This window comes from Thermobia domestica, chromosome 16, assembly GCF_964235325.1.
Source record: "Thermobia domestica chromosome 16, izTheDome1.hap1.1, whole genome shotgun sequence".
In the NCBI taxonomy this organism is placed as follows: domain Eukaryota; kingdom Metazoa; phylum Arthropoda; class Insecta; order Zygentoma; family Lepismatidae; genus Thermobia; species Thermobia domestica.
The window spans coordinates 113,420,646-113,448,190 of NC_137469.1; the positions used below are offsets into that span (position 1 = coordinate 113,420,646).

Sequence of the window (27,545 nt, forward strand, 5' to 3'; positions counted from 1 at the left end):
GAGTGATACGGTCCTACAATTCCTCCAAACTGCATGGTTTTATTCAGTAGATTTTGTCCTTAGCCCGACCCTCCCCCCCCCAAAAAAAATCTCATGGGACTCTTGTTCATATTATTATCTGAAATATGTACTGTAAGATACCTTTAAAAAAACATTACAGAAAAAGTACGTCTCAGAATAAAAATACAGTATTGTATATATTTTAAGATAAATTTTATAATGTCTAACTTCATTGCAGAAAATTTAAAATAATGTACACTGTACAGTATGAATCCAGAGGTTGATTCACTTATATTGAGCCGAATTTAAATGTGCCATTTACCTAGGAAATGCTGTGTTTCCACTAGCGGTTGTTCGATTTGCAGGCCGTCTCTACTGGCTATTATTAGGCATCGGATTTTCCATTACAGAAGATTGTGTTGCAGCTAGACCATGGGTACTGCACCCTACTCCTCTTAAACAGGCTTTCCACAGGCAGGTAATGATGTAGACTCGACCCTCAAAGCATAACACATCGGATTTTCCTTACAAAAGATTGCGTTGCAGCTGGACCATGGGTACTGCACCCTACTCCTCTTAAACAGGCTTTCCACAGGCAGGTAATGATGTAGACTCGACCCTCAAAGCATAACACATCGGATTTTCCATTACAGAAGATTGCGTTGCAGCTGGACCATGGGTACTGCACCCTACTCCTCTTAAACAGGCTTTCCACAGGCAGGTAATGATGTAGACTCGACCCTCAAAGCATAACACATCGGATTTTCCATTACAGAAGATTGCGTTGCAGCTGGACCATGGGTACTGCACTCTACTCCTCTTGAACAGGTTTTCCACAGGCAGGTAATGATGTAGACTCGACCCTCAAAGCATAACACATCGGATTTTCCATTACAGAAGATTGCGTTGCAGCTGGACCATGGGTACTGCACCCTACTCCTCTTAAACAGGCTTTCCACAGACAGGTAATGATGTAGACTCGACCCTCAAAGCATAACACATCGGATTTTCCATTACAGAAGATTGCGTTGCAGCTGGACCATGGGTACTGCACCCTACTCCTCTTAAACAAGTTTTCCATAGGCAGGTAATGATGCAGACTCGACCCTCAAAGCATAACAGCTCATCTGAACTCTTGACAGCGATATCAAGAGAAAGGAATCGCCAATATTCCAGTTTTCTGTTCCACACAGTGGTAGAATTCCAGCTATGTTTTCACCGTGTGTCTGGATTGTTTGGTGCAGTTCAACCTGGTTCACGTCTTGACCGTGCAATGCTGGATTTCATGTTGGTACTTTTAAGGCAGAACATGAAACTGGTAATACGCAGCACTGATTTTGACGTTTTCCTCCCTCTTTCGGAAATGCAGTTTGCCTCTGTACGAAAAACAAACTACAATCATGAACCTTTGGGGAAATGGGTCTAGCTGCTTCCGTCGATGAGATGAACTCTGTATCGCATATTTCCGTATAATACGATTCACAATGACACGACCTACACAAATATTACGCACTTAACACATTTTTACGAAGCGTAACGCCGTAAACTTAGCGTCGGAAAGGATCACAATGAACCCATCCATGAATTTGTTCAGTTTTGGCGGTATCACATTACGCTTAATCACACTATTTTACTATGAAGATCTTAGGCAGCAATTGAGGCGAACAGTCGCCAGACATATGAGGAACTGGGACTGGCACTGGGTGGAGAAACCATTCGGTAGCACCTCCATCCACTTGGGAAGCACTACAAGTTGGGTCGATGGGTCTCCCACATAATCTGACTCCGGGCCAGAAGGCAACGAGAGCAGACACCCGTGTTTCTTTGCTGTCTCGTCCGATGAAGGAGCCGTTTTTGGACAGGGTGTTGACATGTGATGAGAAGTGGGTCCTGTACGAAGCTCCACGGCGCCGTCATTATTGGTTAGCATCCCAAGAACCAGTTCCAAAACAGCGGAAACCAGCACTGCACCAGAAGAAAGTCCTCGTGTGTGTTTGGTGGACTGCTCGCGGCATCGTGCATCGGAAACCGCTACCAGCTGGTCAGAGCAACAATACAACTGTGTACTGTCAGCAGTCCAGCCATGTTCAAGAAAAACTCAAAACTCTAGAGAAAGCACTTTTGATTCGCAAGGGGGTTTTCCTGTTACAGGACAACGCTAAGCCTCACGTGGTTAGGAAGACCCGGCACACATTCTACGCCTTGGATGGGAAACACTATTGCATCTGCAATATTCCCCGGACATTACACCGTCCGATTATCACCTGTTCCCTTTCTTGGACAATCATCTTAGAGGAAATCAGTTCAAATACCTAGTAGAAGTGCAAAATGCACTTGATACCTTTGCTTCACGGCCCACCAAGTTCTATCGCGATGGAATCCATGGCCTCCCAGAACGTTGGCAGAAGGTCGTCGATGCTGACGGGAACTACTTTTTATCTCCAGTTACTTCTTAGGTGGCATATCGATGTTCGAAGATAGTGGGTGAAAAAGCGAAGAACTTTCTTGGTTACCTTTACCAACATATTCCCCCTCTTTCTCTATCTCCCCCTAATATGCATATGATATAGAATATCTGTCCAAATACTGATTACTTCTGAAGCTACACTGATTATCTCCGATTACATCTGATATTCATGATGAGATTAAGCATACGCTACCAGAATGTTAGCCCCGAGATTTTACAGCAGTTTGGATTAACAACATTATTTTATAATTACTGCTCTCAATCTTTTCTTTCTTAAATACTGGCATTATTACCGATCTTTGTTGTATTAAGTAGATTCATCTGAGGATTTCTTTCCTAGACTTGATATTCCAGCTGGAACCAAATCAGTTCCTAGTGATTTGTACTCTGATTTTTTTTTTTTTTTTTTTAATAGCTGATTTTATTTGTAGGAAGGACGGATTTTCGATCCCAAGTTCCTTGGCCTGTTCTAATGCCACTTTGCCTTATCTTCCATGTGTATGTTCAGCAAAGATTTCGAATACAGCTTCTACCTACCTAAAATACGAGGGTCGTTCCGAAATTAATGCCTCCTATTTTTTTGTGTTGACTTTGTATGTCCGTGCCAGATGTCGTTGGTTTAGTGCTAATGCTTGAACCTTTCTCTTCTATTTGCGGCTGGTCCCATTGTTCTGCGGTACTTGGCGCCAGGATAGGATTATTCCAAAATGGAGCCTGATATGGACGTGCGTATAAAACAATGATGTGTGATTGAATTTCTCACTGCTGAAGGAATTGCGCCGATTGAAATCCATCGACGCTTGGTAAAGGTTTATGGAAACGATACAATAGACGTGAGCAATATGAGGCGATGGGTACGGCATTTCAAGGCGGTGAAAAGGGTGTTCATGACAAGCCACGGCCCGGTCGACCCTGCACAGCTGTCATCCCTTGCAATGAAGAGCGTTCTGATCAACTCATCCGTGCTGATCGCCGGATAACGACCAGGAAATTGTGTACAAAGCTTAATGTCGGCTGTAATGCTTTGGAAAAAATACTAGAACATGGTTACCGCAAAGTCTGTGCGACATGGGGGCCGCGGATGCTTACAGAAGATCACAAAACTCAGCGAATGGAAATTTGTCGGGACCTGCTGGACCAATACGAAGCTGAACGTGACAATTTCCTGGATAGCATCGTCACTGGAAGCTGTTGTCAAAGCTGTAAGGAAGTGGTTAGCTTCAGCTGGTTCCGAGTTTTACAAGCGTGGCATGCAGGCTCTGGTTCATCGTTGGCAAAGTTCATAACGAATGGTGGAAACTACGTGGAAAAATGACAGTCTGTAGTTGAAATATTGCTCTGTTTAGCTGTGCTATTGTTATTTATATATCTTCATTAGTTTCCATGAAAAAAATAGGAGGCGTTATTTTCGAAACTAGCCTCGTATTATCAGAATGTGCTAACATTTTTTCGTTTCCCATCCTGAGGGCCTTGATTTTAATTGTAATTTATAATTTTACCTTTGGGGGACCTAGAAGAATGTAATGTATCCAAGAACCTAGCTACGCTGAAGGATCATAGTGAAAAAATGACAGTAGCATATGCAATCCCCACAAACACACTGACTGACGTTGCTCACACTACTGCTCGCCGTTGTGATATGTGTCTGACCGCTAACAACAACCACCTTTACCACCTTCAGTAACTATTTAATTTGAAGGACTGTGTTTCTAATTTCAACATTTGAATTATTCACGTACCTGTAAGCCCAGCTCCTGCCATTCCAAACAAAGAACCAACAATAGCAATGCCTGCCGTTGAACCTATAGCTGCCGCACTTGCACCACCAAGAATGGTTCCAACTCCAGCACCAATCAAAGGAGCAGCAAGACCACCAGTCAAACCTAATACTGCACCGCCACCCAACGTAGCCAATCCAATTAATGCATATCGTTTAATCTTCTTATTTCGTTGGCGGCGATCTGCTTCCTTCTTTTCTTCCCTTAAAAAAGTAAGGAATATATTATGTAGCACAAGGAACATAGACAAAATAAAAAAAAAACTTAGGTGATTTTAAAGTCCTGCCAGATTTGGAAGAGTCATGGATTCTAAACGGAGAATTTAAATCAAGCTGAAATGACTTGAAATGATTGTGATAATTTCAAATTTTATTATTGACAACGTTATGAAAGTCTCAGCAACTCACGATGTCTGAGCATCAGCTTCAAGACTGATAGAATGTAAGGCTGTTTAGGAAACGTACTTAGTGTATGGTTAATGCATCGGCACGGCAAGCTGAAGAAGAGAGATGGCCAGTTTGCAACCAGAACTCACTTGGGTTCAGGCTCATTATATTGAATGGATCTCGCCCTCACTAATTTTAATGAGGCTCACACTTGTCCAGACTTGCATTCGATCGAGCCTGCATTCACTGTCCTCAATCGCGCGTTTGTTAATCTCATCAGGCTCGGACTCTCTGTTTTCAATAAGCCTCGCGCGCTCAGACTAGAGCTACGGCTCGCTATTTACTAAAGGGATTAGTGATCAAATGTCCTGGCACTTGTGCCGATTGAGCCCGAGATTTTGAATCACGAGTTTGGATATCTCTGCGTGAAAACTTGGGTTCTATTCTCGAGCTAGTCGTGCATTTTTCACTTTTTGTATGAACAATCAGTTGATTACATACAAGAGGGAGACAGTTAATGAGAAATCGAAGTGTGCGTTTTGTGGCTTGCTAAATTTAAACAGTCATATACAAAGCTCTGAATAACAAGAGCATTAAAAGATGGTTTAAGAACTTACGAGAATCCGGAAATGTCGCTGAATTGCTACTTAGTGGTGGACCTGCAGCCAGCATGAAGTGGTTGAATGAGAATGAGTATTCTTAGGAATCCTAAAACTTCTGAGAGCTGAATTACGCTTCTTTCACACTGATCCAGCGATTTGCCGCTGCCGTTTCCGGCAGTTTGCCGGATGAGAACTGTACCCTTTCATATTACCCGCGTTTTGCCGTGGATGAAAAATATAGAGACACATATATGGGTTCATCCTTTTTTTTTTTTTTTTAGAGAGAGAGAGAGAGAGAGAAAGAGAGAGAGAGAGAGAGAGAGAAGTGGTATCTTAAAGATTTTTCTATACTGTTTCCACAATTGATAGACTTGAGCAAAATAGCGGCCAGGTTCTGGATATTTAAAATACCATTCCGGTATTCACCTGTTGTGACTGGGAAAATCAGGATAAACTCCTTTCAGGATAGTCGGTGGTTGAGATCTATCCTAGAATCCAGTGGCGGATTTAGAAAGTTACAACTGGGGGGGACTGCCATACCCCAAACTATGAGAAGTAAATCATTACTTTACTATAAATTTTCAAAAATATATAAATAATAGCTTAAATTATTTACGTCAATCTGAAAACAATCTGAAAACGGACGGCCCCGGGCTAGATCCGTCATTGCCAGAATGCCAAGTCAACACTCAACCACTGAGCCCAAGGCTGATCTGTAGGCATTATTATTATTATTATTATTATTATTATTATTATTATTATTATTATTATTATTATTATTATTATAGTATTTTGGGTTTATTCTTTTGTTTTAAGCGTACCGACTATTGACTCAAGTCTCTTTAAAGCACTACTCTAGTCCCTGTATTCAAAGGACTATTCAAGAAATTACAACCATGGAAGTGTTAAATATAATTATAGAATATATAAAGTACGGTATATTTATCAAATATCTTGCTCTTGCTTTGCGAAAGTACATAAAGATATTATTACTAAATATGTAATATTGTTGAAATATTTGATAGTGTATATTTCAATTTTGGAGCACCACAAATTTATAGAATTACAAGCTCATTTGTCCAGTGCTACCCGGACATTTATTTCTCCCAATCTTCTACTACATAGAAAAAAAAATAATTTATATTGATTTGGACTCCTTGATCAACGACCTATGGATTCGACACTTCGGTAGCATCGGTCGTTTTTGATTTTTTTACATCATCTTTTCCCATATATTGTATGTAACAAGTTTGGTGAAAATTACTCCAGGTGTATTGGGGTAGAACATAACCACGTACACAAACACACTCCACATACACACACACACACACACATATCTATATTATAAAAGAGAACGTACAAATCCTTTGTTCCCTCATCACGCTAATACGGCTGAACCAATTTCTTTTATTTTTGGGGGGTTATTAGGATTTGGACCCTAGATGGTTTTTATCATATCACTTTAATTTTTAATTACCAGTGTCTTGAGATAATTGACCATTCAAGTGTCCATAACGTACAAATCCTTTGTTAGTTCATCATAGGTATAAAAATAAACGTATTTATATGCAACCCGCATGACCGTGTCACTCGGCGGGTTAACATAAATGACAGGCGCTATAATGTTAACATTTACTGCAATTTGAAAGCGAAAAAGTAAAAATTATCTAAGTAACAAAGTTTATTGCGTTCCGGGGTGACCGCAGCGAAGCGGGGTGAACGCTGCTAGTATATATATATATATATATATATATATATATATATATATATATAACACACGCATCCATATTATCGCAGCCACTCTCTACTCTTTCCTGGCAACACTTGTTCCTTTCCCCAACACGCATCCGGCAGATTGCCGCGTATATGTGAAGAGCTTCATTGCTTGTGATGTCCCGCTTGGCTATATACGGCAATCTGCCGCGCCGGATTCTAGCAGGGAGATTCGGCTGGTTTTGCTCGCCATAAATGGACGGCGACGTGAAAAGCTCCATTTCTTGCAATGTCTTTCTACCCTGTCCGGTAATTTGCCGTCGCCGTACACGGCAGTTCGCCGGATAATAAGAAAGGCTCTTAGGATTTACGAATAACTGTTAATACAGTATGTATGGTAATGAACGAAAAATATAAACTGTTGTAAGGTCCTGGTTCGTATCTTAAGTTAATCTTCAAAATAATCCAAAGCGTTTAACACTTTCTTAACTAGTTTTTAATATTTGACCATGAGAAGTGTACATAATTAACTTTTCTGCACATCCAACAAAATATCTAGGCCTTTATACATACACTTATTTACTCGACAAGATGTCTACGTACATGTGTATTTTATTTACATCGTTGCTATAGTAACAACAGCTCTTATTTTAGTTACCGATTACACAAATAATATTTCGAAATCTCTATATGTCTTTCTTTTTCTTTATACATTATACTGCTCACATAATTCGCCTCTGATCCCTTTCTGTAAATAGGCACAGATTGCTAATGTTACATACAACGTTATCGTTGTACTGTAAACGATATGAATGGCACAGGTAGCCTCCAATTTTCTGAGACAGGCCATATAATCAACAGGTGGTGTGAAACTTCCACACATTCTTGATCTCGTACGAAATAATGTGGTCACCACCATGTTCTGGTTGCTTTCACCGATTAGTTTTCCCCAGGCGCAAATTTGACGAAGGCTGGGCAACATTTTTAAAAAAGTATTTGAGAGAAAATAGACCGGTAGGAATAAACTTTGCCTCCACCGAGAATCTAACCCAGATCATCTATATAGTAGTAGGCACCATGCCGACCATATCATCGTGGATCAATAATAAGAATGTTAGAAGATTTGAACGAAGAATTTTGCAAAATGATACTTAATCGGATACAAAATGATGCCCCAATGCTGAGTTTGTATCAGATGAGGCTATTTTCCATACATATTCTCGGTGAAGTGCATAGATGTAACTGTAGAATTTACGATAGAAACTATAGAATTTAGGACGAAGTCTAAATACATGAACCAGACAGCCACTAGATAAATGCCATTTCCTTGCAACATTTAATAGGTGCACTCTTCTTCGAAGAAGATAGCCTTGAAAAAGTGCACTTGTAATTATCATAAGCATTTATAATTCTTGATTTAAACAAACAAGGCGCGAATTATATTTAATACTCAGTAACATTTCTGATGTGCCATGGGAAGAAGTTATTGGATGTTAATCTTTAGAAAATACATAATAGTATCTTCCCCCTTTCTTTCCCAATTATAATATATAAATAGCATTTAATTACTGCACTGCGATCGGTCTCGGGTTCGATTCCCGGTGGAGCCACTCGGTCGAAAAAGTGAAGAGAGCTTTTCCAGGCCAGCCATCCTGAATGAGGTTTTCCTGAGTTTTCCTCATTCACACCAGGCAAATGCCGGGGTGGTACCTAACATATAGGTCCCAGGCCGCTTCCTTCCTTCCCTTTCCATGGATAGTATGCTCGTAAAGGGACGTCATCCCTCAAACGTGACGGGCTAACATAGCCATAGATGCCGAAAGCCCGGAAATCTAAATTACTGCATTCTAAAGAAAGAAAAAAGTATAATAATCAAGGATAATCGATCACTCGACAGCAAAAGAAAAGGGCAAATCAGTGAACGTAATAGGGTTTCTAATTCGAATGAATTGTTTGCAGAGCTTTTAGAGAAATATTTTACAAAAGAAATGTTTTAGCGAAAATTTAATGTTTGCAATAACTGTTATCAAAAAGTAGTAGTCAGACTTAGTGGAACAAAATTATCATTTGGAATGTATGCGTAAACTAAAATGTCAGATTTACTGAGCTAATATGTGGCTTTGCGTTAAGCAATAGCATTTATTGAGGCCTTTAAAATTCCAGAAAAAAAATTAGAAATGCTACATTTAAGTTCCCCATTTCATACATATTATTACAATATAAAGAAATAAAGAATAAATTCTGTACATAAAGAACATTTACTATTGTTAAACTAACATCACATCCAAAATGGTAATTTATAGCTTTAATTTCATAACCTGAGCTTATGTTAAGTTCTAGTTTAATATCTGAACCACACAGTAGAGTATTTTCAGAAATGAGAAGCAGATATCAGCAAAATTAAACGAAATAAGAGATATAAGCGAAGTATAACCAAAACAAATATTTGTTTCTTGACTGTATCTGTCTTATATTCTCGGTTTGTATGTGCTTCTTGTTGTGGGTTTGTATCTGTTTCTTGTTCTGGGTTTGCATCTGTTTCTTGTTCTGGATTTGTATCTATTTCTTGTTGTGGGTTTGTATCTATTTCTTGTTGTGGGTTTGTATCTATTTCTTGTTCTGGGTTTGTATCTATTTCTTGTTCTGGGTTTGTATCTATTTCTTGTTGTGGGTTTGTATCTGTTTCTTGTTCTAGGTTTGTATGTGTTTCATGTTCTGGGTTTGTATCTGTTTCTTGCTATGGGTTTGCTAGTTTATGTTCTTTTTTTTCTGTCTGCAGTTTGAATTCAGGAATTTCGTCTAACAGATGATACGATATATAACTTTTAAGAACTTGATAAGGTAGTTAGGCAAGCAACATCTCTTTCATCTCTTTTATTCTTTCATCTCTACGCTGCCCCCATCATAATCATAACCCAACACACTTCGGTCTTCAAGTGATACATTATCTGGACGAACAATTTAATGGAAGATGGATTGTAGCAGATAACCTATTTCTTGACCCACTTGACGCCAGATGACTTCCGGTTATGACGGAGATGTTAAAACAAGTGTAAGCTGAAAACCGTCTAAAATGTACACGATTTAAAAGAGAAAATGATATAATAATTCATGGCATTCCAAATGAGGATTATTAACGTGGCATTTTGAGATTTTGGTAATGACCGAAAGTGTGTTTTGACGTGTATGAAGCACAACTGCAGGTCTAGATTAAACAATTGTATATCGTCGTCAAAACTTAAAGCTTAAGGTTTAGAATCCACGGCGCTTAGAAACTCAGGTGGACTTCAAAAACACCGTGCACAAGAAATACGCATGAACACTGATAAAAACAATTGTTACTTAGTAGGCTTTAAGAATCATTATGTCTACCACCGTGAATACTCACAAATATTTTAAAACGAAAATGACACACCAACTAGCACAAAATAGAAAATTATTATTATTTTTAATATATTTCTTAATTTCTTCTATTAGAGATGGAACTTACGACCCGTGGCCCCCACAAGTGGGAAAGAAGGGTAAGGAATACGGTATACGCGGAACATGAAGAAGTGATCAGTTTCAGTAATCTTGGAGTTTTCTTTAATCAAAGATTTATTATTCAAGTTATACTGAGCTTTTCCAAGTGAGAGAGAAGTTCCTTAGCAAAATTTGCTTTCTGCAAAATACGTGAAAAATGTTTTCTTATTAATTTTTTTACATATGAATGTTGTCTACATGGTGATGTGAATATTTTTGGGAGGACGCTTAAGAATAATTTCACCTTCACCTTAAATATGCTAAAATCTGAGATTTATCTTCTAATGTCCACTTAACTTTTTTTTCATTCTTTCACACCTTTCTTTTTTTTTTCTTTCAGAAAGCAAAAATGAAATGAAATGAAATTTTTGAGTTTTACGTTCCACGGTTATGCCGGTTAGGCTAAAGGAGACGGTGATGATGAGAGATGAATGAAATGGTGGAATGAAGAAAGTGGGAGGACACGGGAGAACCCCGAGAAAACTCACGCTTCAGAAAGCAAGTTTTGCAAAACTAGTTCTCAACATCTTCCACACTTCTTATCTCAGCACTTTCAAGATATTGTATCATCGCCATACACAACTGAAATATGTCTATGAATTTTAACTAGATATTCAAAATTTTCTTTTAAAGCTCTTGGTTCCAGAATTTCGCATTTGGTGAGATACTGGATCATTTCAAATTAACGTCACCTCGTTCTATTTTTGCAGTTTTTATCTCATGCTTCTCACAGTACGTGATATATCACGATTAATGTTACTATAGTCAGACACGCCAAACTTTCTTCGTGGTTTAAACGCGAATGTCGCTACAAGTGTGAGCAAAGGTCCTTTGAAAGTACATTACTCGTCGTTTGAACCACGTAAATAATAGAAAAAGAATACATTTGTGTTCGAACTGTATTAAATCGGTGCATAAGTTTATATCGTTTTGTTCATGAGTTGACAATTATGCATTGTTAGAGGTTGTTCCTCCGTTATTCCATTGTTATTGCTTAGTTCATTGTTTCGTGAGAGTACATTGTATTTTTATTCTGCACATAATTTGTATATTTTGCAGTCGAACCAAGATGAAGTGTCAAATGGACGAAGTTAAATATTTCAGCCACATTCTGCTCTTCGACTTTACCAAACCAAAAGAAGCAGAATCGCTTAAAACAATGGACTGTGTATGGAGGTAATCCAACTGCTAAAAGTGCGGCAAGGAAATACTTTTCCCGCTTCCGGGAAACTGATTTGATTTATCTAATGTTTCACGGTTAGGACAACCATCAAGACTTGATGAAGATCCCTTAAATGAAATTCTTAAGGAGAATTTTCGTCAAACAAGTCGGGTTGGCACAAGTTATGAATTGTGGCCACTCAACCATTGTGTGTCATTTGCATTTTATGGGTAAGGTGCAAAAATTGGGTGCATAACACAACATTCGACAAAATTGACCAAAAAAGTTACTGAAGAACATAGCCTCGAAACTTTCCCGCACCATCCTCATTCTCTTGACCATGCGACTACAATTCCCCCCCCCCTCTCTCTCTCTCTCTGCAACTACATTCAGGGAGAAAAGTTTCCTGATTAATTTCCTCTTAAAACTTAACTTATTGATTTCTTCCATACAACACAACAGCAAAGCACTTAAAAACAGTACGGTATTGAAATCTATCAGCAACGTTAGCAGATGATCATTCACAATGGAAGTGAATTCATCTCTGACTGCTGAGTGAATGAATGACGTGTGTTGTCATGCGAAAAAAAATACAATTTAGTTTTCATTTAACCGCCTGTACTTGTATTAATTAACCACATTATGGTACTATAAACGTACGTGAATAAGTATGTGTTGATTTACAACTTATTAGTATCTATTGGTTTATAAACTTATGTATTGATCCAACACTAAAACGTGACAGAGATTTAATTAAGAAAAGAGAGAAAAAAAAAATACTAACTCTGTTTGCTCTTTCTGTTCCTCTGTAAGATACTCTACGACAGATTCCTCATACAGCTCCAAAAGATCCATAGGTACATGCATCAACCATGCAACATGTCGAATCAAGACTCTCATCCTTGCATCATAATCCCCTGAAATATAGAGTTTTAAATTATCAACAAACAAATGGAATATTCTCTTCCTCAACAATCAAATTAAAACTGAATTTCTGATGCTAGACTTTAAGAAGGGACATCGTTGGCCAATGGCGGCTTTCAATTGGATGAAAAGTGTTCAGCATATCAGCTCCCATTAGTTTTTTTTTTTTTCTCACTGGGATTCGCTAACTCTAATTCAAGTAGTCCCCCAACTCTAATGAGTCTGGGACAAAATCGAAAACCAAATGCTTCCACTATAAATCGAACTTGCACCACATGCATCCTAACAATCCACTCAGCTATACCCGTATAACAGAATGTGTCCAAAAAGTCTCTCTACGGTGGACTGGGTACTTGTTATGGTAAACATACATTTTTGTCCTTGTGTCTGTGTATGCTACGTTGTGCGAAGAGACTAGACTTTAACCTTCAACTTAACAGAGACTTATAGTGCGCAATTAAGACGGTAGCGGAGTGCTTCCATGTATTTTACTGCCGTAATCCATTGCGAAAACACTTTTTGAATGCATTGTACGTATGTACTAAAACTAAACTAAATTCCTGGTGAACCAGCGCTGAGGGGATCAGTACCTACCATCCAGCTTGTGGCACTCATGCCTTTGGAGTGATGTGTGCTCAGCACATCGAATCCCCTCGCTGTTAATGATAGCTTTCTATACCGGAGTTCGCTACATCTTTCTACCAAGTAGCTCTTCATGTATCCTCACGACGCTGGGTGGACTCCGATATGCCAACTGGTATGTACAAATGGTCACCCATTTTCCCTCTGATCCAAATCTGGCACTGCCTAACTTCGCTGATTCACGAGAAGCGGTACATCAGTGTAATTAGGGAGCTGACTATAGTGTATACTACCAATAATAAATATGTAATTTATTTATATGAATGATATATTGCAGTCTATACCATATGAGACCATACGAGGTCCACGAACTAGATGGAAGTAACTTTCCACAGTTACTAGACTTCGGCAACACCATACTTCACCTGCCTTTTCCCAGAATTCACCAGGGTAAACTCCACAGCTGCATTGGAACGAGAAATAATTTCCGCCTCCATCCCCGGGCACCAAACCCAGGCCTCCCAATTAGTAGGTAGATGCCTTACAGAATACGCCACCATCGCTCTAATTTATTTATATACATATACTAAAAGCAGAACACCTTCATACTAACGATCACTCTTTTTCCCCATCCACATAAAAAAAAAAAGACAAAATAGGTAATAAAAAATATTTGCTGACTTTGATTGATTTGTGTTAACGCCCTTTGCTAGCAGCGAAATTCCTGCAGCTTGAAGTGCGATCTCGCCGCGTATCGCACCCAAGACCTTGTGCACAAAAGGCACGCGTGCTAACCATCATATCAGGAAGAAGAGCTTCCTGTTGGCGAAAAGAGCTAAACCACCCGGCCATTACTTTATCTTTAGCAGTTTGTTGAACTATTACAGGAAGTATGTGTGTCATTGTTCGGAGAAAGCAAAAAACAAAAACAACAACAACAAATGCATCTGCTATCTGCTATTTCATACCTATATACATTTCATAAATAGTGTACATTTTTATAAATAAATAATCTATTCCACCAAAATAAAAATCAATCTATCAAATGCATCAGATTGGCAATGAAAGAAATACATTTTAGTGCTAGAAAATTTTGTTTTTCTCAAAACTTACGCATGAGAATTCATCCTCAAACACGTCATTTTCTTCAGCTCGATGTGATCCAATAGCTTTAAACAATATTTTGGTTCAACAGACATTAAGGTGTAAATGCTAATGATCATTTTCAACTGCATTTCATTAACTATACTATGTTCTGTCGTTTTGCTAGCGTCATAAGAAAGCGGTTGATGAGGGTAAATTTGAGTATTAGTTTCCCCTTAATAGATAACAGGGTTCGTATGCACCATCCTTTTATAGGTTTTCGAAGAATTATTTTTTCCCGAACGTTGATATATGTATGAGGTGTGATCAAAAAATGCGGTGAACAATTTTATTAGAAAAAAAATAATAAGCTTACATGGAATCTCCTTCAAAGTACTGTTCTTAGCAAGCAATGCACTTATCCTAATGTGAATCCATGACTGGAAAGGCTTATTTTGAAAGGCCATTTAGTTGCTCTGTCGTGGCTCTCTCAATATTAAGAATGGTCGAAGCGTTTTCCTTTCAGCACGGTTTTAGTTCCTGGGAAGAGCCAAAAGTCGCATGGTGCTACATCTGGCGAGTAAAGCGGATACTAACAGATAAGAATTTTTTTCAGCCCAAAACTCGCGTATCAAAAGCAATGTGTGGTATGGTGCGTTTTCGTGATGAAGAAGAAAGTCATTTGCCCATTTAATCAATGGTTAGAATGTTTTTCACGGTCCCGTACAAGATGTTTAGTTCTTCGGAAAGCTCTCGTATATAGTCATTCGCCTATGTGAATGAGTGCCACTTTTTGGACGTTTTAATCTGTTTTTGACGTCGGAGGGCGTCCCAATCGTTGTTAGTTTTCAACCGACTCCTTGCTACTTTGAATCGCTTATACCACTTGTAAACAGTTTTAATATCACAGCTTCATCGCCATAACTGATTTTTAACATTTTGAGAGCTTCTTTGGCATTTTTTCGCAGCTTAAAACAAAACTTCATGTTGACACGCGACAGACACACACAATATTTCTTTGCTGTTATGCCTAGGGTGGCCAGAAGGCAAGGATTAAAAAGCCGGACACGGGTTGACTTAGAAAGCCGGACTTGTAAACCTTTTCCCCCACATATGACAATTCAATTCATTATTTACATTTAGGCATCTGGCTTAAGAAAACTGGAAAAGCTACATTTACAAATAGCAACATTTACATGTTAAAATTCTTTTCTCATTGATATTTCTTTGCTACTCGAGCGACTTTCAATAGACCCTTGTTCTGCAGGAATTCTTTAAATACTGCACTGCATGTTCTATTCTCACTTTCTCCTTCAAACCTAAAGTTCGGACTTAACTGTGGATATATTAAGTCGGTTGCGTCCTTCTGTCCAAGCAGCATTCATTAATGAAAATACCCGTTCGCTTCGAGTAAGCATTAATACTTTGTATGAAAAGAGTAAATGAAACAACTTTCTTCAAATTCTCAAAATTTTTTCGCTTGGTGTATCCGCACGTTCAAAAAGTGTTAAATGCCTTTCTTTAATAGTTGTACAGTTCTTGAACATATCTGAGTCTGCTACTTCTTGAAACACCTTAAATTGTTCGTAAAATCCATCCATGTCAATGGATTTAATATTGCACGCCTCAACAGAATTAACTAAATCTTCAAAAGAACAGTCAGGATTTCCAAGCGAAAGCAACGAGTCTCTCTTATGCAAATTTGTTTTCACTGACATCATACCGCTCGCGAATGTATTGACGAGCCCGTTTATAAGAATTCAAAAGATTAGATTTGCACTTTGTTTTACCACAAGGAACTAATGGTTTCATCTTAGAATTAACAACGTATCCAAAGAATTTGAGATGTTATTCTATATGTAAGCTTTTTAATCTAGATCATTTAACATTGAATAAAGTACAAGTATAACTTTCGAGAGTTTCGATGAGAGGAGAAAATAATTTGAGAATCCCTAAACTTTTCTTACTTTACAACTTACAAAAATGTACTAATAATAATTTGCAAATTCTGAGTGTGTGAGACTGGGGCCATCGAAATAATGGAAAATTAAACATTTATAATGAGACAACTGAAAAGCAGGACAAATGAGCGTCCGGCTCGACCACTAAGCCGGATACGGGACATGACCTCCAAAAGCCGAAAGCAGGACATCTGGCCACCCTAGTTCTCCCTCTATAGAATCCAAGTGACACGTCACAATTTGTTCAAACTCGAAACTAACTATCCCAAAGGTTCAGGCTATCGGGCTTACTTGTTGAAATGGATAAAACGTCGATAGGTAGTGCTGTGCAATTACATTCATCGTACTTTCTCATCACACCTTTTACATACATACATACATATTATATATATATATATATATATATATATATATATATATATATATATATATATATATAATTTTGTTCAGCTCAACGAAATCAGTCGATTGGTATATATCTCATCTTTGGTCAATTTCCCTTAAATATTATTATTATTATTTCAAATTAAATCCATGTTACTATCGTAACATTCTTCTACTATCCTACTAGCAAGTGAGTGCGCGTATGTGATGAATTACCGCGAAACATGGTGTTTACACAATGGTGTTCATGTATGTAATGACTTACAGCAATACATGGTGTTTACAGAATGGTGCTCGTGTATGTTATGACTTACTGCAACACATACTGATTACACAATTTGTGTTCGTGTATGTGATAACATGATGAATAAGTTTGTTTATATTATTATTTCACGTACACACTACTTTTATTCAGTTAACTATACAGGTGCAATGAATATTTGATATATTTAATAGTTACCAAAATTAATCTGAGCATGAAAAGTAAAATGTATATTATCATCATCACAACAGTATCATACAGAAAAAATAAAAGAAATTAATCGAAATCTTGGAGTTTTACGTCCCATGATTATGCCGGCTAGGCTAAAGCAGACGGTGATGATGAGAAATGAAAGATATGGTGGAATAAAGAAAGTGAAAGGAAACGGAAGAACCCCAGAAAACCCACGCACACAGTGTTTATCTCCAACAAAGTTCAGTTGGTGCGAGCTGGGATCGAACCAGGGATCCCAAGCACAACAAACAAAAGATATTGATATGAAACAATATACTAAAAACTACACTAAAACCTCGTAAGATTTACATGAAATGGAGAGATGCACTGTGTCAACAGAATACTTAATTGTTTCAACTACCTACTACCATCAGCCTGTACCTAAATTATAAATTTGCCTTCCTAATCAATCGTTTCCTTTTCCTTATTCACTTACAAGAAAACAGAAATTATTCTAAAAAACAATATTTACCTGTCGCCAATCCTTGAGTAGCAACGATGAAACAATAATGATTAGTGCCAAATTTATATACAACTGTACAACAACTTTATATTTATCAAAGCAATGTGCTTTCCTACATTTACACACAAATAAACAAATTACAATGCCATGCATACATCACGAATAGTAGAAACAATTTAATCGGTTCTATTTATATTATTCTTATTCTGAAAACGTACATTTTCTCCTAGTAAACTATTTGTAAAATTGATATTATTTTGAATGTGAAAACAAGCCAAACCATTAATAAATTTTTACGCGTCTGATTTATTTGTGCAGGCAACAAGATTGCAAACTACACTCAGATCAAAATAAGAAACGAACTGACATTTGAAAGAGCAAGTGTTGCGCGCCGGTCTTTTCAGACATAAGAAAACGATAGCAAAAATCACTTCATGCACAGATAGATTCCTTCCATCTGAACTGTCACATACTTCTGAACGTCTGTTACAACGAGGCAACATTAGAATGTTGTTGTCTCTCTTCCTGAAGAAACTTGTAACTATCACTGTCACGTTTATGATTGGTAACCTTAATAATCCCCGTGATGTATAATATTTCCTTCTCAACACAACTTTAACAGTTCAAAACCACGTGCAAATTCGTTTCTAATTTTGCTCTAAGTATAATTTGGCTGTTTACAAAATCACGTCAGACATATGGCAATGTGGCCAGAGGTACTGGTTCTACGTGAAATTTCCCGTAAGCACAGCAGTTTGTCAAGAAAGCAAAAACAACAAGCTGAATCTTATCACATTTGTGTGAGAGCAGTGACGTACGTTCTTTAAAGTGATTTTGCGTTGAATATGTGAATGCTATTTAGATCGGATCAAAAATTAAACCAAATGTCCTATTTGAAAAAGAAGTTTAAAGTGTATATATATATATATATATATATATATATATATATATATATATATATAAATTGAAAAGTTTTATTGAAGGTTTTATTATTCCAACCAAAATAATCACTTTGCATTTTTTTCTTTGACCAGAGTATATAATTATTTATTAATTATAACAACGCCTGATTGTTACTTTTTTTTATGGAAAATATTTTAAAATTTATTTCATGTTCATGGAAATAAAATGAAAATGTATTTTAAAATTACAGTAATAACTAAGCAACATGAACATAGTATATACACTGTATAGTTCTTTAATTCCCCTCTTAAGCTATTAATTAATTCAATGCAGAATGTTCAATTGTTGAAGTTTATATATATATATATATATATATATATATATATATATATATATATATATATTAGAAAAAGAAAAGCATTAATGTTAACACGTCTAGCTACAATACATTGTTTTTCTTCTTTATAGAAATCTAATATTTTATACATAATTCCTCTAGCATCAAACCGGAATACTTTGTGTGGCAAATTTTCTGATGTTTTGATTTTCTTCTTCAAAACACAACACTAAGAAAACAAAACGAGAAATAGAGCATGTCTATTGACTAGTACTGCTTGTATTGTCAATCCTGGACAATAACACAGAAAACCATCCGCATCTATCCTCCCAACACTCTTACCCCTCGTAACTCAGATAAACGCAACAGTAGTGATTCCACAACATGCATGCAGTAACTCATCAGAGCCGTAGTAGTTAATGGTTTTCAACACATATAAACAAACTAGGTCGTTTCTTTTATCGCGTCTGAAAAGAAATCATGGACTATCTGGCAGGAACCACAACTGAAACAGATTTCCATATTTTGCATCGTCTTGGCAAACTCAAATCTTTTCTTGCAGTTATATATCGTCAGCGTTCAGGCAGAAGTCACTAACTCCAAAAACAAACGAATGGAGTTATGTACTTCTTCCAGTAGGATAATGAAACACAAGGTGAAATACAAGACTTTCTAACATTGTGAGGCTAAATGTAGCAGGTGAAATTGTGATGCTAAGCGTAATTATCCTTAGGATAACAATGTAATCTGCTCATCTAGCCAGACAATGTTAGAACGTCTTGTATTTCACCTTGTGAATCGTTATCCTACCGGAAAAAGTACTTAACTCCATTCGTTTGTTTCTGGAGTTAGTGACTTTTGCCTGAACGCCGACGGCACATAATTTTTTTTTTTTTTTATGTCACTTGAAAAAGTTCTAGCGATTAAATAAAACCAGAACAAATTAATCTAATATAGGAACATTCAATAGAATATTCCAGAAAGTGGTTCCTTTCAGTTATTTAACATACAATATATATATATATATATATATATATATATATATATTAGATATAATACTAAGATCTTCGGTCATCAAGGGATCGTCTTCAAACTATACAAAAAGAAGAGAAGGTTGATGCCCTAGACTAACATACGGTTTGACTTTCTGTACATCTATAAAATTTCCTTATTTCTTTCTCTTTTTCTACATGTACTCTGAGAATGTTTGTGTGTACTTCGAAACGCCTGCATATATTGTCAATGTTTTCATACATGCGATATTCAAGATATCTACGTAATAGCTTATAAGTATTTTAATTTTTCAAGCCTTTCGCTGAATTCTCTATGTTCCATTTAGTTAAGTTTAAAAGAATATAAATAGAAAATTCAATTATAATATACTCTTCTCACCTCCCTGTACGGCAAAGAGAATAAGATCCTCTAAGACAAGCAGCCCATTTCCATTTAAGGGCTTTTCACTCAAAAGGAGTTCAATATAAGCATCTGGTGATTGTCCACCTTGTCCTTCTAGAAGACTGATCATCACCGGTTCAACCTCAAAAATAAAAAAAAAGTAATTATTTTCAATGTAAGAAACAAACATTTAATGATTTCAAGGTAAAAAGGCTGCAACTGAAAACAGAGTTAGTCTTTGTCTACCTACATTCTTTTGCCTGGTACAGCAGATCCGAGTTTGATTCCTGGCGGGTGCACTAAGTTATTCGGAATCCACATTACACTGTAGGTCCACGCCTCACAAAGCTTCGCTGCTACAAGATATGTTAAACTCTAATACAATAAACCAACCTTTTTCCTGGTGTGTATTGTCTACATAACCAATAACATTTTACTGCTTCTTCATGAGTTCAAAAAGCACACTATATCGCATGACAGTATAAACCGTCCTGGCTACTATGAAACTGTGGTTTTCTGTTGACAGAACAAAATCGATTTTCTCTTTCACCACATTTTTCAGAGGTGCAAATTCTCTGAAATGACAAGGATAAGGAAAACGACTGAGCCACGAATCGAACCTGGATCTCCGAGTTACAGTGCAAGTGCATTAACCACTACTCTATCCATCTCGTTGGTACTCAGTCGTTTAGACCAAACAGATTGTAAAACTCCTGCTATGCTTGGAAAATCTAGATAAAAGGTAGGTCCACATTTATGGAAACAAAATCGAGAGCCTTGCACTAGAACATGAAACCGTGTTTTCACCAGCGATTGTATTTTGTAAGATAGTACTGACTGTAGACAAAATCTCAACACTGGAATTTTCATTGGAGACTGATAAACTTGGTCAAACTCTCCCTGGCACACTTTCCACAAACCAAACGCTGAACGTGGACGTGGTTTTGTGACTACTTTCTTCAAAAAACCAAATGCATAAAAATGCATTCTTATTGTATCCGGAGATTCCACAGGATGTCCAAATACGGTACAGCCCAAATAACAATTTCACGTGAAATGCGTACCATGTATACGACGGCTGTTCGAGCCATGGCTGGGTGCTTGTCTTGATGAATGTACACCTTTGATATTTCAACACCGTACAAAGAAGAATTATCTCGCCAACACGGACGCTTGCAGACATCTGTTGACAACACGATACATTTGTCTTGACATTTTACGAAAATCTGTGCAGCGAAAGTTTATCTTTATAGTAAAGTCCTCTCACCACCGTAAATCTGCTGAGATACATTTCGAAGCAAATGTGAACCCAGTTTTCCAGGTCCTTGGCACCCTTGAGATGGTAGTAAAATGACACAGATCTGTTTGAAAGTTGAGAAGTTCATCCAGGCCTCATATAGTCACAACATATTGTTTTGTCACTCGATACATACTGTCATAAAGCCGTTGCAGTGCACTCTCCATTCTTACATGTTATGATTGGTGAGAGAGTGAACACCCAGCTTATGTTTTACTTCCAGTTGCAAATTCTGACTAATGATTCCTTAAAGGGCTGTTACACTTTTCTTACACTCTTGACAAAGACTATGTATGTATTTGCATTCTTCGTGCTAGCCACATCAAAGTATGTTTCGATATAGGGCATTTTCTTCTTTCCACTGTAGAACAGCCTGCTTGCTCTGGCAGTACATCCTAGTCACGTTCGAACATTTCCATAATATCCTTCTAAAATATGGAAAACCCCTCAATGAACACTGTTGCTTGATTGTACTAGGGCAACTGTACCCTTTATTAAAGGATTGTAGCTTGTCTCTCCCAACAATGTTTTTTCGGAAATATTTTAACCCCAAGGATCGTTCAAACTCGACTCTATACTTGTAAATGTACCAACCACTGTATTGATAAACACCTGTTGCAGTTAAATTAAATTTAAATTGCAAACAACTCATCTTCTCTTTATTAACAAAGCTATTTTGCCCCTTCGTCAGCAAGATACATTCTGCTGTAACCATAGAAAAGTCACCAAATTGTATGACACCTATCTTTCGTTGTAGGTACAGAACTCTGGACAAGAACTTACATCTAATGCATGACATATAGTAACGGATAGCGTTTCCTGATATTAGAACCACTAAGTAGAAAGTACGGCGAAATGCACTGAAATTCTAAATTTTTGAGGAAATGACTACTGTGTTTTTAAATAGAGAAAGTGTGGCCTTTCGAGTGGTAAAAGAGAACTCAACAAAGACTTGCTTCCTGAAAATACACTCTGATCAGTCAAAATAGTCAATTTATTTGAAACTGCATTTTCTAAGGGAAAGAGAGCGACTTCTTCAAACTACATATATAGGCACGAGAACTGGCTGCTACAGAGCAGTTGGGTATTACTACCCGAACACCTCAAATGTAATTTCCGAGCATTAGATTACACCAGATTTTTTTTAAAGTTCGTCCTTACTACTCAGGACGCCTCATATATATTCTGTTATTCAATTATGCACAAAGAGTGAAAAATTTACGACTAGTCCAAGTTCAATTCTCGATCCAGTTATACATTTTTTTTTTTTCAATCCCTTTATATCAATGAATTCGGATCTATACAGAAATTAATTATATATAGAATTAGCTATTTCCTCAATTTATCATACATAAATCCACACAGTTAGAGTGTTATACAATACAGATACTAGGTTGTCCATGATGAGAGTCAAGAATGGTTGAATGTATGGGTATTCAGTGATCGGAATAGGTAGCGTAGTAGATACCATATCGGTACGGAAAATCTGGTTATATTAACGGACCAGTCGTGCATCTTTTCACTCTTTGTATATAATTGAGTTTACTCATATACGGCAGTGATATAAAATCAATTATTTCTTCAGTTCATCATATGTAATATAAGCACCCTGGACAAAAGATTACGAAATGTGTGCATCCTAGGAGCCTTGTGGAAAGTGATCTGGCATAGCAATATGCTTGTAGATACAACGAAAGTGAATATTGTATGTTACTTGTGACAGTTTGCGGCTGGTAAGATGTATGCTGATACGGTATCATTTCATTTCAGGTTGAGCCATGGGCCGAGTGACAAAAGGGAGCCATTGTTTTCGGGCGTGAACATGTGCATATTATGCGAGAAGTGGTGCAGTTTGTTGGCGTATCTGAATCCACGCTCAGTACTGTCCATGTAAAGTGGAAGGCGTCTGGCAGAGACCAATCCTCTCGGAGCAACAGTGGCAGGAAACCCATCATGTCCAAGCGCGACAGTAGACATATAGGGAGATTAGCAACCTATAAACCATTTCAAACCTAGTAGGAACTGCTGCAGGAGTACAGTGCAGGAACCAGTCATTAAGTCTCTGAGTGAACCCTGCGACGAGAGCTGTGTGGTGTAAACATATTCAGGCGCGTTGCCAAGGTACGTCCCAGGGTGACTGCCATACAGAATAAAACTGACCTGTTATGGCGAGGGAACAGGCGAACGCATCCTCTGGTCAGGCGAATCCCGGTTCTGCCTCTATTCCAATGACGGCCGCTCCAGGATGATGTAGCGAGAAAAAGAAGCCTATAAAGCTGTGTGTGTGTAAAGAGCTGTACAAAAGAGAGGTTACAGTTGTGGGGGTATATTTCGGGTGCTGATGTGGGCCCCTTAAAGCGGTGGATTACGTATCAATTCTGGATAATGAAGTGTTGCTATTTGTCCAGTTTCTGCGAGATGGTCACCTCCCAGAGTCCCAATATTAAAACAACAACTACACCGTTTACCGAGCAAGGATTGTATGGGATTAGTTTGCTGAACATAAGAGAGACACCCAACATTTCACCTGGCCCGCGAATTCGCCAGATCTTGACGTTATCGAGAAAATTTTGGACATGTTCGAACGGTACGTGGAGAGGGGATATCAAAATCCCTCCACGTTGGCCGCTCTGCAGGTGCAGTTGTTCCAGCAATGGATCAAACTGGACTTGAACGTAATCCTCTCCCACATCGACAGCATTTCACAGAAAACAAAAGCTATAATCTGCGCCTGTAGTGATGTAACGCATTATTGACCAATAAAGTACGCACTTCGTAAATTTTTGTCCGGGGTGCTTATAATTCAATGAGAGGCGTTCTGGAATGTCTAAACACAAGCACGAGTTGTGATGCAGTACATGTGCTCTTAATGACTGAGCACCCGATCTCATGAATGGTAGAGTGTACGATTGTTCGGGAAGAGAACTTGGTTACGTGGTAGTTACCTCATCAGCACAGTAGGTCGGACACAGGTTCGATTCTCACTCCAGTCTGCATTTCTTTCTCTCTTTACATATGTCAAGATTTAAGTTTATCTTCTAAAACAAAGTAATTTCTAGGTTACTTACTTGAGATGGTAGTTGTAAATATTGAAGGAGCAGATGGATGCATCGCTGGCTGAACGGTCTGTCCCACTCATTATCAAAAAGTTCATGTAATGCTAAGGCACATATGGCAGCATAAGAGTAAGTTCCTGCATCGGACAGCAAACTTCTTAATTGACGTGGATCATGATCTGAAGAAAGAAAAAGAAAAGTTATATAAATCCGATAAAAAAAAAATTAAAAATTAGTTCATCATTTAAAATTTGAACTTTTCGAAAGAAGGAAATGTACACCTAATTTGTGGCCTGTTTTATAAAGAACTATAAAACACTCATACATAATATTGTATGTAACTATTTTAACTATCTTGTTTGAAGAAAAGATTGGCTTTGCTCGAAAAACGGAAAGAAACACTGAACTGAATTATATTACGTAATTAGCCATACGGTATAATATATATAATATAGCTGATCGTAAGAACTTCGAAATCCATAGATACGTTTTGTCATCCATAGGTACGATTTTTTTTTTTAATCAAAAGATCCAATATATTTGGTCTAGGAATTAATTCGTGCTGTTGGTACGCACACATTGAAGCTGTAGTACAAACACAAAATACATAAATACCTTAAGAAAAATATTGTCCATCGCTAGCCACCACTTTCGCCCATCTGTCAGGCAATGTACGGATTCCGTGGCGAAAGAAGTCCTCATCCTTGGAAGCGATCCAGTCAGAGACCCATGTTTCGATATCTTCTGAAGAAGTAAACCGCTGTCCAATCAAATCGTTGTTCATGCAATCGAACAAGTAGTAGTCCGAAGGAGCAACGTCTGGTGAATACGGCGGGTGGGGTAAAACTTCCCATCCGACATTTCCTAAATAGGTTTTGACCGGTTTTGCGACATGTGGGCGAGCGTTATCATGTTGAACAATAAGTTTATCATGTCTGTTCTCCCATTCTGGTCGTGTTCTGGCCAGAGCTTGCTTCAAACGCATTAATTGTCGTCGATAACATTCTCCATTCATAGTTTCACCCGGTTGCAGCAGCTCATAGTACACCACACCTTTCATATCCCACCATATGCACAGCATAACCTTTGCACAGTGAATATCTCGTTTTGGTTGTGATGGACCTGGTTCACCTGGTTTCACCCAGGCCTTTTTTCGTTTAGGGTTCTCGTAATGGATCCACTTCTCATCACCCGTAATAATTCGATGCAAAAACCCCTTTCTGCTCTGTCGTTGAAGCAGCAATTCGCAAATGGTTTTTCGTCTTTCAACGTCTCTGTCTTTCAATTCATGTGGAACCCAATGTGACATCTTTTGAATCATCCCCATGGCTTTCAAGCGTTTGGAGACTGTTGTTTGATCAACGCCTAATGCTGCTGCAAGTTGTTCCTGCGTTTGACACGAATCCTGCTCGAGCAATGCTGTCAATTCTTCGTCTTGAAATTTTTTTGGCTGTCCAGCTCGCTCTTGGTCTGCCAAGCCGAAATCATCACTTCTAAACCGTGCAAACCACTTCTGACACGTTCGCTCAGCTAGAGCATGGTCACCATACACTTCCACCAAAATACGATGACTTTCAGTCGCACTTTTCTGCATGTTAAAGTAATGCAGCAGAACACCCCGCAAAAACACTTTATCAGGCACAAATTGCGCCATGTTCACTTAACTACAAACTGGTGTTGTTGACGCTTTAATCCACTGCCCTATACTACGAACGATACGCGATGACAGGGGTTTGCAACACATGTGTGGATACACGGAACTGTGGGACGCTCCGTTCGTTGCGCCATCTCTTGTCCACCCGCACGAATTAATTCCTAGACCAAATATTTCAGGCAAAAATTTTCTTGGAGGCCTTATATCTGGAGAACTACATATAGTGTAGCCAAACGCAAACTATCACTTAACTCAGTATGATGTGCTTATTCCGTAAATAAATACTAAAACTCGATTTAGGGGCCGTTCAAAACTTTTGTGGTTCCTGGTCCAAAAACTAATTATTAGCCAAGATCGCAATCTTTTGATCCATTTTTGGATCATTCCTATAATTCTTGTTCTTACAGTAATTTTCTAGAAAACGTATTCTTTTTTTTTTTTTTTTTTTTACTTCTTACTACGTTTTGTTTTATTTATTACTTTTTAGTATAATTGTATTTTTTTTTTAAACTAAGCAAAGCATGCTTTAAAAATATTCAAATCTTCAAGTATTCAATATGCATCCTATAGCTACTATTTGCAAATACTGCTACTTATTATCATCTTCCTTTAAAGGCCAAGTCTTATTGCTACAACCATAGACTGTCTCATATGGTTTAATGCTACTCTTTTCATGTTCTAGTACGACCTGCAGAGTATTTCATTCCACGTATTCTTTACGTATGAAAATCTTGGTGATTATCTACACTTGTTTCCTTCCACAGCATTTGCTACGAGAAGGATACATCTTATCAGATGACCGATCACAACTTTTTTCTTCCCTGTAATTTCCATTATATCTGATGTAGTAAAAAGTAATCCAAATTATTTTGCCAATAGATGACTTCAGTGATCTCGCGTTGTATAAGTCCGATCGGGTTCAACGAGATGGCGTTCAAACGATGAAATTGCGTACTACAAACACTGTTCAGATAGTTGTGATGAGTTGACTCAGTGTTGTGTGAGCGCGAGTCAAAATGGACACTAGCAAATAGAAAATACGCTATATTTTACAGTTTTTCTTCGATAAAGGCGAAAACGCAAGCCAGGCGGCTGCAAATGTGAATAGTGTTTATGGTCCTGATACTGTAACATCCAATCACGCGCAATTTTGGTTTCGTCGATTCCGTTCCGGTAATTCTGACGTCAAAGATGCACCACACATTGGAAGGCCAAGTGTCGAAAATGTCGATAAAATGTCATGGACATTGTCGCGTCCGACCGTCATGTACGCACTGTGTCGATTGCCCAAGAGTTAAACATTGCACAAACCGTGCGGAACAATTTGCATAAGGCTGGATACAAAAAGAAGCTTGATGTATGGGTGCCACACAAGTTAAC

At 37.9% G+C, this 27,545-nt stretch overlaps 1 protein-coding gene across 3 annotated transcripts in view; it reads right to left on the bottom strand.

Annotated features, from left to right (window-relative positions):
* Positions 1-27,545, bottom strand: part of LOC145673353 (transmembrane and coiled-coil domain-containing protein 4-like) — a 77,117-nt gene that overhangs the window by 33,520 nt on the left and 16,052 nt on the right. For all 3 annotated transcript variants that reach the window (XM_081742986.1, XM_081742985.1, XM_081742987.1), the window contains exons 3-6: positions 24,524-24,690; positions 20,156-20,300; positions 12,415-12,547; positions 4,207-4,448 (exon numbers count right to left, since the gene is read on the bottom strand). In XM_081742986.1, coding sequence (XP_081599112.1) covers positions 4,207-4,448; positions 12,415-12,547; positions 20,156-20,300; positions 24,524-24,690 — 687 coding nt within the window. The remainder of the gene's footprint in view (positions 1-4,206; positions 4,449-12,414; positions 12,548-20,155; positions 20,301-24,523; positions 24,691-27,545) is intronic.